Source organism: Zea mays, chromosome 8, assembly GCF_902167145.1.
Source record: "Zea mays cultivar B73 chromosome 8, Zm-B73-REFERENCE-NAM-5.0, whole genome shotgun sequence".
Lineage (NCBI taxonomy): Eukaryota > Viridiplantae > Streptophyta > Magnoliopsida > Poales > Poaceae > Zea > Zea mays.
In genome coordinates, this window is record NC_050103.1 from 119,987,762 (window position 1) to 119,999,731 (window position 11,970).

An 11,970-nucleotide genomic window follows, 5' to 3' on the forward strand; every position below is an offset into this window, starting at 1 on the left:
CCTGTTCCTACCGGCAGCAGGGGAGGAGAAATCCGTGGGCGCGCGGTTGGAGCTCTCGGGCATCGCGCAATCGCCAACTCGTTGTACCCGAAGGCGTCGACGACGCAGTCGAAGTCGGTGGCTGGCGCGAGCGACGTCGCCAGGTGGGTGTTTTCGTTTACCTATCCCACCCAGATCTGGTAGGAGTAGCGAGGTTTGGGAGGAGGACATACCAGGGTCGAGGCGTAGAGGTGGCGCTCCAGCGGTGACCATGGCGAGGGGGAGGGTGCGCCCTGCGGCGGAGGTGGAGGCGATGGGAGGTCATGGCGGCGCGGTCGTCGTTGTCGGGGGCCGTGAGGCATCTATCGCGGCAGGGGCAGGGCCGCAGGGGACGAGCAGCGCGGTAGAGAGAGGAACGTGCGGGGAAGGTTAGGGATTGGGGTGCGGTCGTGCGGTGGAGGGGAATGGAGCGTGAGAGACGCAGATGCACGATAGGATACGGACGGTCCAGATTGATGGACGACAGAACGAGGGGAGGCAAACTACTATTGCTTACTTAATAAGTAGTAGAGATTATACTTGCTCTATAGCAAACTTAGTATATCTCAGTCCCTTTCTTGTTTGAGTGAATCTATACAAACTTGTGTTAGGAAAAACTTTTGTTCGTTGTGGTTTTAAAGTTATATATATATATATATATATATATATATATATATGCTATTTTAGTAGTGAGATATATGGTCTAGACATCTTGGTGAGACGTTCAAGGAAACCCTTTTTTAGTGTTTATATTTATACTATATCTATATGTGAGACAATTCTTTTATTTGTTGTATTTGTAAGTTATATGTGCTACTAACACAATGTTTGTGCGTTGCGATCGCTATATATTACATAGTTAGATTTTATTTAACTTGATCAGAGGATGACCTAACTCGTTGTCCATTGAGCCCGTTGTTCATTCTATTTATCCCATAGTTGTATTTTGTTTAACCTCGTCTGAGCACGATCTGGCCTACCGTTGTCAATTAAGTTCATTGTCCATTGGTTTCTCTTGGAGAGGTTTGGATAGGGTTAGGATAGGGAAAGGGAAATAGGATAGGATAGTTTGCACCAAAAATTGCACCTTCCTTGCATATATACATTTTATATATTAAGAGTTTTGTTGGGTCTTTAATAACTTAAAACCTATCAATCGTCATCCACCGCCAGTCTCACCCATCTCTTCCAGGCATCACCTCTTCGTCCTCTTCAGTCTCATAGTTTTTTTTTGCTTTATTGCTCACGTACATTGGTTGGTAAAAGCAAACTTCACTCCCTTGATGCAGATTCTTCTCTTGTTTAGCTAGCTATCCAGAAGATATAACTTATGCAATCAATTATATTGGTGTAAATGTGTAATTAAGCAATCTCGTGCATTCAATCGTAATATAACAGTGATTGCTATTTTATATTTAACCATTTCCACCTAAAACCTACCAGAATGGTACTAGCTTTTAGATAGATAAAAAGGGTCAATCAGAATCCCATTTTACATTTCTAGATGAACCTACCAGAATGTTTAATGTGATTCTGGCGTGACATGCACAGAGAAGCATTAGGAAAATACGACGGTGACGACTCACGACACGAGCATCAAAACAATCTCTACCCTCCCCGTGATGAGAGAACACAGAACAGTCTGTACCCGCTTGAGCTCGGGCCAAGAGCGCCGATACACGATACGGCAGCCGAGCACACTCTTCCCCTTCCTGACCTCCACTTCCTAGCTCGGCCCCGGCTCCGCATCTATCTATCTCTCGCCCTGCCGTCTCCGGAGACCGGAGCTGCTCTCACATCCCCACGCGCGCGCCCTCGACCCCGACCACGTCCCCCGCCCGCTCGGCGCTCGCACAGGTAAATTCCGTGCTCCCCCGCACTGATCCGCTCATAGGGTTTCGGCGCCCCGCCGGATCGATGAGAAACTCCGAGCTCCCCCTCTCGCTGACTTCCTGCCACCGCTGTTCAAGTCCTTCCAGATTCCCTCGTCCGGGGAGCGGCGCTGAGGTCTCGCACCGATGAGCTCGGGGGCCATCGGGGCCTCGGATCCTGGGGGTGGCGAGACGAAGCCGGTGGCGGGCGGTGACGTCACGACGTCGGAAGCTGCGGGCGAGGTGCCTGCTTTCGCCGCCGATGTGAAAGTGGAGGGGAAAGCTACGTTGGCGACGGATGTGGATCGTGAAGGGGGAGATACGGCGGTGAGCGACCCGCTCTACGCGAACGAGTCAGCTGGTATGGTTGGTGCCGAAGGCCACGGAGATGAGCCCGCGGAGGGCCTGGAGGCGGTGAATGGTGAGGAGGAGATGCTAGAAGCAGGAGCTCGTGATCTGCTCACTGAGACGGAGAAGAATCCGGTTCTTGTGGTACATGTGCCTGCTGCTGCTGCTGGTGGTGGTTCTGCCATTCCTGAACATGCTGAAGCCGGTAAGGAGACTGCTCAGAGCCCTGTGCTTGTAGGCGTGCTGCATATTGATGGCACCGTTTTTACTCATCAACATCTTTAATTATATCCCTATTCCATTTCAGAATCTAACAAAGTTGAAGATCATGTAAACGTGGAGCCTGGGACAAAGAATAATGAAAGTGATAATGGCATAGCTCATTTTGATAAGGAAATACAGAACAATGTGCCTGATGACATAGAGGAAAGCTCCAAGGAACATGAAGGTGATGGAGCACCTGTAGTTGACCAGACAAATAATGCATCTGAAATGCTCCCACAAACCGGAGAGCAGTTTCCTGATGTTGAAAATAGCACGGACAGCAACCTAGAGGCTGCTAGTCTGGGTAGTGTGGATCAGGGTGCTAGATACTGCCTGCCTCCTCATGATAAAGGCGGGTTTCAAGTTGCTGATCTTGTCTGGGGTAAAGTGAAAAGTCATCCTTGGTGGCCTGGTGAAATTTTTGATCCATCAGATGCATCTGAATTGGCTCTGAAACATCAGAAAAAGGGCAGCCACTTGGTAGCTTATTTTGGTGACAACACTTTTGCGTGGTGCGATGAATCCCAGTTGAAGCCTTTTGTGACAAATTATTCACAAATGGAGAAACAGAGCAGTTCAGATGCCTTTGTTGGGTCAGTTAATAATGCACTTGAAGAACTGTCAAGGCGGATACTGTCAGGTATGAGCTGCTCTTGTTTGCCAGAAGAGCTTGCTGATAATGGCATGTCCTATACAGTTGATAATGCTGGGCTCAAGGATGGAGTTACTTGCTCTGCAGTTAATCGGCCTGAAATCTTAAACTGTTTCAGTCCAGAAAACCTTCTTCATTATATTAAGGAGTTAGCTCTATTTCCTGGCCAAGGAGGTGATCTGTTGGAGTTAGTTATAGCATGTTCTCAACTTACTTCTTTCTATCGATCTAAGGGATGTCCTGAACTTGCATCATTTCAAACTGGCGATGCGTGGGTTGAGGATGGTCTGGATTGTACAGACACTTTGTCCACCCAGAATGTAATGGTTGAGGAACCTGTGATTAATGAAGTGCATCCTACTCAAGATAAGCCCAAAAGGGGCAGGGGGAGACCTCGGAAACAAAAACCTGGTGGTGACCAGGTGGTGATGGAGAAAAGGAGCATATCTAATCAGGTCAATGATACTAGCTACAATGAGAAACAAGTGGGTATGGACTTTGATAACTATGGCAACCTACAGAACAAGAACAAAAGAAACTTTGAATCATTTGAAGATTCAGAGAAGTCATCAGCTCCAACTGGTGGTAGTTCTTTCAAGATTGGTGAGTGTATTCGGCGAGCTGCAAGCCAGCTGACAGGATCTCCGTCCATTATGAAGGCTCAGAATGCTGCTGAAGGAGAGAATGGGGAATTTGATATCTTTAGTGATGATGCTGGTGATGAACTTACTGTAGAGAAACGAGCAAAAAGGAGAAGTCTGCACAGGAATCACACTGCAGATCCCAAGGAATTACTATCACAGCTATGCTTGGTTGCAACAGAGCCAATGAATGGATATAATTTCTCAGTAATGATAATCAGTTACTTCAGTGATTACAGAAACTATATTGTTTCTACTACTACTGAAGCAAACATCGTTGATAAAGGTACATCTAGGAGAGGGAGGAAGAGAAAAGAAGTTTTACCTTCTCCTGATGTAGAGACAACAGATCATATGCAGGACTCGTATTGGTCCGGATTGAGCTTGCATAATCACCCAATCCATGACCTCAGAAAAGAGAGTCCCACTACAAGGCCAAGACGTAGGCGGAGATCCTCAAGTCATGCATATGTACCTTTGTCAGAACTTGGGGAGCCAGTACCTAAAAAACAGATACAAGTGATGGAAAGATCTATCATCCATGTTGACGAGAAGATGATTGATGAGTTGAAGCCCACTGCACTTGTTTTGAGCTTTGCCAGGTCAGCTTCTATTCCTTCAGAATTGGATCTTGTTAAGATGTTCAGTCGCTTTGGTCCACTGAAAGAAAGGGAGGCAGAAGTACACAGGGAAACAAATACTGTTAAAGTTGTCTTCAAGAAACGTGCCGATGCTGAAAGGGCTTTTAGCGCTGCTGGCAAGTATGGCACTTTTGGACCTTCGCTTCGAAGTTACCGTCTTGTCAGTATGCCATTTTCTCTAGAGACACAGTCAGCAAACAATCCTGTGAAACATCCTGAAAATCATGGCATGGAGATTCCAGGTAAACATTCTTACAATTTATGTGTCCATGCATAGTACTTCGGTTTAAATTTTTTCGAAATATGGGGCGTGTTAGTTAATTAGGATTTAGAAGTATCTTCATAAATTTTGACCAACATTACTCTAATTATATTCATGATTAGGACATGGTATCAAATTATCAATGGATTCACATTCCACATATAGTTCAACGCAAGTTGGTTAATTGATAGTCAAAAAATATTCTACATACCTTTTTTTTTTTAATTTTGAGTCCTAATACACCTTAGGTTTTTTTTTTGGAAAGCGCAGGAGAGCTGCGTTTCATTGATCAATGAGAGAAAGAAGGCCCCCATACAACCCCAAAGCTCTCATAACGGGGGCCATGTATGAGAGAAGGGAACACACACCTCTAGGACAACAGAAAGAAAAAACACACCTGAACCGACCCTAACCAGGAACTAATTAGTTCCACAAATGCCTAAGGCTTGGAGATTTTTGGCTCCAGCCAGGCACCACAAGCTGTGCTCATCCCTAAAATTAAACAAAATCAGACTAATAGAGGGAGGTTCAGCCTTAAAAAATACAATCATTTATATGCTTCCATAAATCCATATACTCCAGGCTCCTAAGATGATCAGGGAGTTTAGTCCTTTTCTTTTCTCCTTACTGATCAGCGGTAGAGCCTACCGTCTGTAACCGGAAGGTCCCGGGTTCGAGCCCCAGCCTCTGCATATTATGCGGGTAAGGCTTGGCGCTTAAAGATACCCTTCCCCAGACCCTGCACAGTGCGGAAAGCCTACGGCACTGGGTACGCCCCTTTTTACTGTTTTTTCTCGAAACATCTCTCCACCATTCAGCAAAATTATTATCTTGTTGTCTGGGGACCAAGGTTGAGAGGTTCAGAGTAGAGAACAGAGAACCAGACTTGTCTGGCAACCACACAAGAAGTTGACAGATGTTGGATGGTCTCATCCTCTTGATCACAGAGGGCACATCTGTCTGGATGAGGTAGGCCTCTTCTAGCAAGCCGATCAGAAGTCCAACATCTATTTCTGACAGCCAGCCACATAAACATCTTGCATTTGTTTGGCGCCCATGTTTTCCAGATTCTCTTCCGTGGTTCAAAGGTAGTAGAACCCTCAAAGAAGGCCCTGTAAGCTGATTTTGAGGAGTATGCCCCATCTGATTCCAGCTTCCATATGTGTCTATCTTCCTGTTCAGTTAAGGTCACATCCTGAATATGATCCCAGAGTCTGAAAAATTCTGCCAGGAAATCCCACCTTGAATGTCATTGACCCAATCATTATTAACCAGGGACTCAACAACATATTTTCTTCTTCTGGTTCTAACTAGGACATTAGCAAAAAGCTGTAGAGTACCTTAGAAAAATAAACGGAGAGAGTATTTAATAAAGCTACTCTACAGCTTCCACAAAAGTAAATGCTTATTTTATTGCCATTTGATCATGCCTTTTCTCTAGGTTCAAATCAGTCCGAAGCTCCTAAGGATTCCATGGAAGTTGACCTGGTACAGAAAACAGATGAAGTAGAAGTTGCAGGAGAACCGTCGTCTGAAGAAGTTGAGACTGTGAGGCAAATATCTCAAGTGCAAGCTGCAGACAGTACATTTGTCAGTCAAGACAGGTTTGATGAAGCTGGAAATATTGACGCTGAGCTAATTGACCATGTTAATCAAATTGGGAAAGCTGCACAAGCTGCATCTGTATCTGAAGAGTCACGAGATGTTGAGCAAGTTTACACTCAAAAGGAAGTGTCAGCCAATGATCTACCCACAGAGACAGAAATCTTAAATTCTGATGCTATAACAAAAGAGTTGCCTCAGAATGCTCCAGATAATGTGGAAACTGATATAGTCGAAGATCCAAAACAGAGTCACAATTCAAGAGATAATGCCGTATTTGAAGCAGTCATTGAAGCACCGAGTACTGCACAAGATCATACAGAGGAGGATACTGGGAATGCAGTTCCAGAAGAGCCCATGGTATCTCCTGAGTTACAAAGTCAAACCCCTGGTGATCTACCCACAGAGACAGAAACCTTACATTCTGATGCTATATTAAAAAAGTTGCCTCAGAATGCTCCAGATAATATGCAAACTGATATAGCCGAGGATCCAAAACAGAGTCACAATTCAGGAGATAATGCCGTATTTGAAGCAGTCACTGAAGCACCGAGTACTGCACAAGATCATACTGAGGATGATACTGGGAATGAAGTTCCAGAAGAGCACATGGTATCTCTTGAGTTACAAAGTCAAACCCCTGGTGATCTACCCACAGAGACAGAAACCTTACATTCTGATGCTATAGTAAAAGAGTTGCCTCATAATGCTCCAGATAATATGCAAACTGATATAGCCGAAGATCCAAAACAGAGTCACAATCCAGGAGGTAATGCCGTATTTGATGCAGTCACTGAAGCAAGAAGTACTACACAAGATCATACTGAGGATGATACTGGGAATGAAGTTCCAGAAGAGGACATGGTATCTCTTGAGTTACAAAGTCAAACCCCTGGTGATCTACCCACAGAGACAGAAACCTTATATTCTGATGCTATAGTAAAAGAGTTGCCTCATAATGCTCCAGATAATCTGCAAACTGATATAGCCAGAGATCCAAAACAGAGTCACAATCTAGGAGATAATGCTGTATTTGAAGCAGTCACTGAAGCACCAAGTACTGCACAAGATCATACTGAGGATGATACTGGGAATGAAGTTCCAGAAGAGCACATGGTATCTCCTGAGTTACAAAGTCAAACCCCTGGTGATCTACCCACAGAGACAGAAACCTTACATTCTGATGCTATGATAAAAGAGTTGCCTCAGAATGCTCCAAATAGTATGCAAACTGACATAGCTGAAGATCCAAAACAGAGTCACAATCCAGGAGATAATGCCGTATTTGAAGCAGTCACTGAAGCACCAAGTACTGCACAAGATCATACTGAGGATGATACTGGTAATAAAGTTCCAGAAGAGCACATGGTATCTCTTGAGTTACAAAGTCAAACCCCTGGTGATCCACCCACAGAGACAGAAACCTTACATTCTGATGCTATAGTAAAAGAGTTGCCTCATAATGCTCCAGATAATATGCAAACTGATATAGCGGAAGATCCAAAACAGAGTCACAATCCAGGAGATGCTGTATTTGAAGCAGTCACTGAAGCACCAAGTACTGCACAAGATCATACTGAGGATGATACTGGGAATGAAGTTCCAGAAGAGCACATGGTATCTCCTGAGTTACAAAGTCAAACCCCTGGTGATCTACCCACAGAGACAGAAACCTTACATTCTGATGCTATAATGAAAGAGTTGCCTCAGATTGCTCCAGATAATATGCAAGTTGATATAGCTGAACATCCAAATCAGAGTCACAATTCAGGAGATAATGCCGTATTTGAAGCAGTCGCTGAAGCACCAAGTACTGCACACGATCATACTGAGGATGATACTGGGAATGAAGTTCCAGAAGAGGACATGGTATCTTCTGAGTTACAAGGTCAAACCCCTGGTGAGAAACTAGTGGGGCAATCTGCAACTGAACAGATGGTGGGATCTGAAGATCCAAAGCCGCAAGCCGAAAATTTTGTTGCTGAACCTGTTGTGCTGGGTGCAGTCGGGCAAGTAGAAATTGAACTGGAATCCAAAACTACTGTTGAAGTGTCAGGCGAACAAGGCTATAGTATTGAGCAGACTGTTCAAGTGGAAGCTCTAATTGAAGCGTCAGGTGGACAACTTGAGGTGGGAAGGCAAATTCCAGAAGATGAATCTATTGCTTGTGCAACTACTGAGCACTCTATGGTTGTCGATGAAACTGTGGAGGCAAAAGTGGTACTACTCGATGAGAGTATAGAGAATAATGCTGCTGTCATAGGAGTAGTCGAGGAGACTGCTGAAGGTGAAACTAAGGAGGAAGCATCAGACGAGAAGGGAAAAATAGAAAATAATGAAGATGCTGACAAATTAGCACCAGCCGGGAAGGGGAAAATAGAAAATAATGAAATTATAATTGACGCACCAGATGAGAAAACAGAAAATAAAGCAGATGCTGACACACCAGCTGGGGAGACCAAAGAAGGTGAAATTACAGTAGAGGAAACAGATGAGAAAATAGAATCTAAAGTTACTGCTGAACCTGTAATCGGGGAGACAACTGAAGGTCAAACTGCAGCTGGAGAACCAGTTGAAGAAGCTAGAACAGCTGAGGACATGGTAGAAGATGTTAAGGTGCTAGATGATAAATCTACAGCAGCTGAGAAACCTGTAGAGAATGCCACAGTTGTGGCACATGAGAATTCGACTACAGTTGAGAATACTCTGAAGGATGCGATTGTCGCGCCACCAGATGCAAATACCACCAACGCCGAAAAAACTGCTATTGGTGCCACAATTGAAACACAAAATGAGGACGCTCCAGCGGAGAGGACTATAGAGGATACCTCGGTTGAGGCACCAGATGTACAAGCAGGTGCAAGTGAGTAAACCAGCTTAGCGATCCTTTGCATTCCTGTCAGTTTCTGTTGATATCGACGTAGTTTGCTCAACTGATTCTCTTGTCTAGATGATGTGTTCTGTATAGAAAACCTGGAACCACTTTAGCATCATAAGGCTGTTAGGTTTTAAATAACTTGGGCATCTATATTTTGCCCCTTATTTTTCCTATATAAACTTCATCTAGTTGTATTCGATGCGCACGTGTGAGTTTGTCATAAACACAATTTTCTCCTATATGTCAGTTCAGTGCTCAGGCGATCAGTGACTGAGTGGAAGTCTTTGGGCTATCTACTTGGATCAAATGATTCTGGTACCATTTGTCGTCTGTAACCAACTGTGTTCTCGAATCCTTCTACCATATTACCTAGATTATTTTAGGGCTAGTTTGGAAATTTAAATCCCCTTCAGGATTCTCGGGGATTGAGGAGAAAATTAAGCTATTTCCCCCTTAATCTCTGGGATCCCATAGGGGATTTAAGTTTCCAAACTAGTCCTCTATCTCATTGATCTTCGAAGCTTAGTAACCATTTAGCAATTTATTTCGCGGTGTATGCGTGTTTCACTCTTTCATGCTTTGTGGCAGTGAATTTTTTTAATTCTTGTAAACAAGTTTATCTTCAAGAGATAAAGTCTTTGTGAACATAGTAACGTCTTTGTTGAAGGAAGACAGAAGCAGGTCATCATCCGAGTGAAAGATGTGAAGTCGAGGATAAACTCGTTTACAAAGGCCTATCCAATAAGCGAGAAAGCAACACGTTACGCAAACAATATCAAACAATCTCAGTAGAAGATTTCACTCTTGTTATCGAAACACAGAGTTTCTGGTTCCCCAAATTGCCCAGCAAATAGCTGCCAGCCCCATGACATACACCTGTTTTCTTTGAGGCAAACTATTACTAATCCAAATCCAATATCGGTCAAAATATTCTAGTCTGCAGTTAGACCCAAAAGCATACGCCATTGGACTCCTTATATATTTGGCAGCCTCAGAAGATATGGTGCACACCTTTCTCTATATAAAAGGCACATGAATCATTGCCTTTCTACTTGTGCTTACTTAAATTATCTTAAGGCTATGGCCAACAGATTGACCGTGCAAAACACTATTTCGCATTGTAAACCGCACCATTTACATAGTAGAGTGTAAAACACTATTTTGCATTATATACTGTACCATTTACAGAGTAGTGTAAAACACTATTTTATATTATAGACTGTACCATTTATATAGTAGAGTTTAAAATAAAAGATAAAGATGAGTAAGCTGTTGGAGATAGCGTTTTGAGAAACCAACCATATAAAAACTTTAACCTTCAAGGAGATTTTATCTTCCTAAAACTATGCCCATACTCATGCTTACAGAGTTGTTTATAAGTCAACTTCACAGAGAAAGAAATAGACTTCTCCCACTCTCAACTGACCCATCCTTGTTATTGATATAATTAAATCTATGAACGGTATATTGTAGCCTTCTCAATTGGTTTTGCAAGTCCTCATGCAACCACTTCCTGAAAAGAGGCACCATTTTTTCGTTTCATGCTTGCAACTGTAGTCCTGCTCTTCACTAATCACATACAATTGAGGAAATTTGTCTACTAATTAGACTTGCCAAAAACTGGTGGCCTGTCCATTACCTACCACTATCATTATACCCTTAACTATATATGTCTACTCTTCAACAAGTCATTGCACACAGGGGAATTCTTGTTCTTCTTAAGGGCATGTTTGGTTGGAAAGGGATTGAAGGAGATCAGATGAGATTAAATTCCTTCCTAGTCAAAATTGAATAAAAAAGGATATAAATCCACCTCAATCCCCTCCAATCCCCGTGCAACCGAACAAGGCCTAAGATGTGATATACTCCTACAAGTATTTCTTCTGAATAGTTTCCTACAAAAGTTGAGTACCATTGTCATCTTTCGACGACCATTTGCAAAGCAGGGCAACATTGATCCTTTGATCCCTAAAACCCCCTTTTCATTGGGGTTAGTGATATTGGCCCACTTAAGTAAATGATGCTTCTTCATACTTCCCTCCTGCTAGCAAAACCTTTTTCTAGTTGTATCCATCTTCTTTATCATTTACAAAGGCAACAAATACAAAAAAACATAACATACATGAAATCCCTCCCGATCTTTCTATCAGTGGAATCGAGTGGAAAGCTCTGCTTCCTCACTCTCATTAGGAAAACCTATGGCACTAAAAAGTCTGAACATTGAGAGTGAATGGAGTGAGAGTGAATGGAAGGCTTTGAATTGTTAGTGTATAGATATTGTTTCCTTCTTCTAGTGTATTTTCTCTGGAACCTAAGGTTCTTTCTGTAAATGTTGCCACATGTACTTTTGCCCTTTGGGCCCTATGGAATACACAAGTTGCCATTTTTCACATTGAAAGGATCACGATGCCCAAGAGAGGGGGGGGGGGGGGTAAATTGGGCTTCTCTAAAATTCCAACTCAAGTTAAACCCTAAGCCCGAGCCCAACTTCACCTAAACTACTAGCAATAACTAAATACTACGAGATAGACAACAATCCTAAGTCATTACTACACATACTAACTAAGCAATTACACAAAGTAAAAAGCTCAAACTAAATGTGGAATATAACGTAAGGGCAAGAAGACTCCTCCACCCGAGGTATCGAAGAGTCGGCACTCTTCGCTAGTTTTCGTTGGAGCACCCGCGCAAGGGTATCGCTCCCCTTGGTCCTCGCAAGAACCAATTGCTCACTATGAGACGACCCTTTGCCTCTCCGGTAAGGTGGATCCCTCACGACTGCGTATAATCTCT

At 43.4% G+C, this 11,970-nt stretch overlaps 1 protein-coding gene across 2 annotated transcripts; it reads left to right on the forward strand.

The window, feature by feature from the left end:
• Positions 1–1,556: 1,556 nt before the first annotated feature.
• Positions 1,557–9,512, forward strand: LOC103635772 (uncharacterized). 2 transcript variants are annotated; one of them, XM_008658152.3, is made up of 4 exons: positions 1,557–1,875; positions 1,998–2,442; positions 2,545–4,677; positions 6,139–9,512. In XM_008658152.3, the coding sequence occupies exons 2-4, from the start codon at positions 2,037–2,039 to the stop codon at positions 9,168–9,170; spliced, it is 5,571 nt and encodes a 1,856-aa protein (XP_008656374.1). In that variant the 5' UTR covers positions 1,557–1,875; positions 1,998–2,036; the 3' UTR covers positions 9,171–9,512. The 2 variants fall into 2 exon arrangements, with proteins under 2 accessions (XP_008656374.1, XP_008656373.1); XM_008658151.4 differs by having other exon boundaries at positions 1,567–1,875; positions 1,989–2,442.
• The last annotated feature ends 2,458 nt before the right edge of the window (positions 9,513–11,970 follow it).

Excerpts from the sequence above, each read along its gene's own strand:
- LOC103635772 (XM_008658152.3), top strand. The coding sequence starts at position 2,037 with ATGAGCTCGGGGGCCATCGGGGCCTCGGATCCTGGGGGTGGCGAGACG. Across the intron at positions 2,443-2,544 it reads TCCTGAACATGCTGAAGCCG|AATCTAACAAAGTTGAAGAT; the intron begins GTAAGGAGACTG and ends ATTCCATTTCAG. Across the intron at positions 4,678-6,138 it reads TCATGGCATGGAGATTCCAG|GTTCAAATCAGTCCGAAGCT; the intron begins GTAAACATTCTT and ends CCTTTTCTCTAG.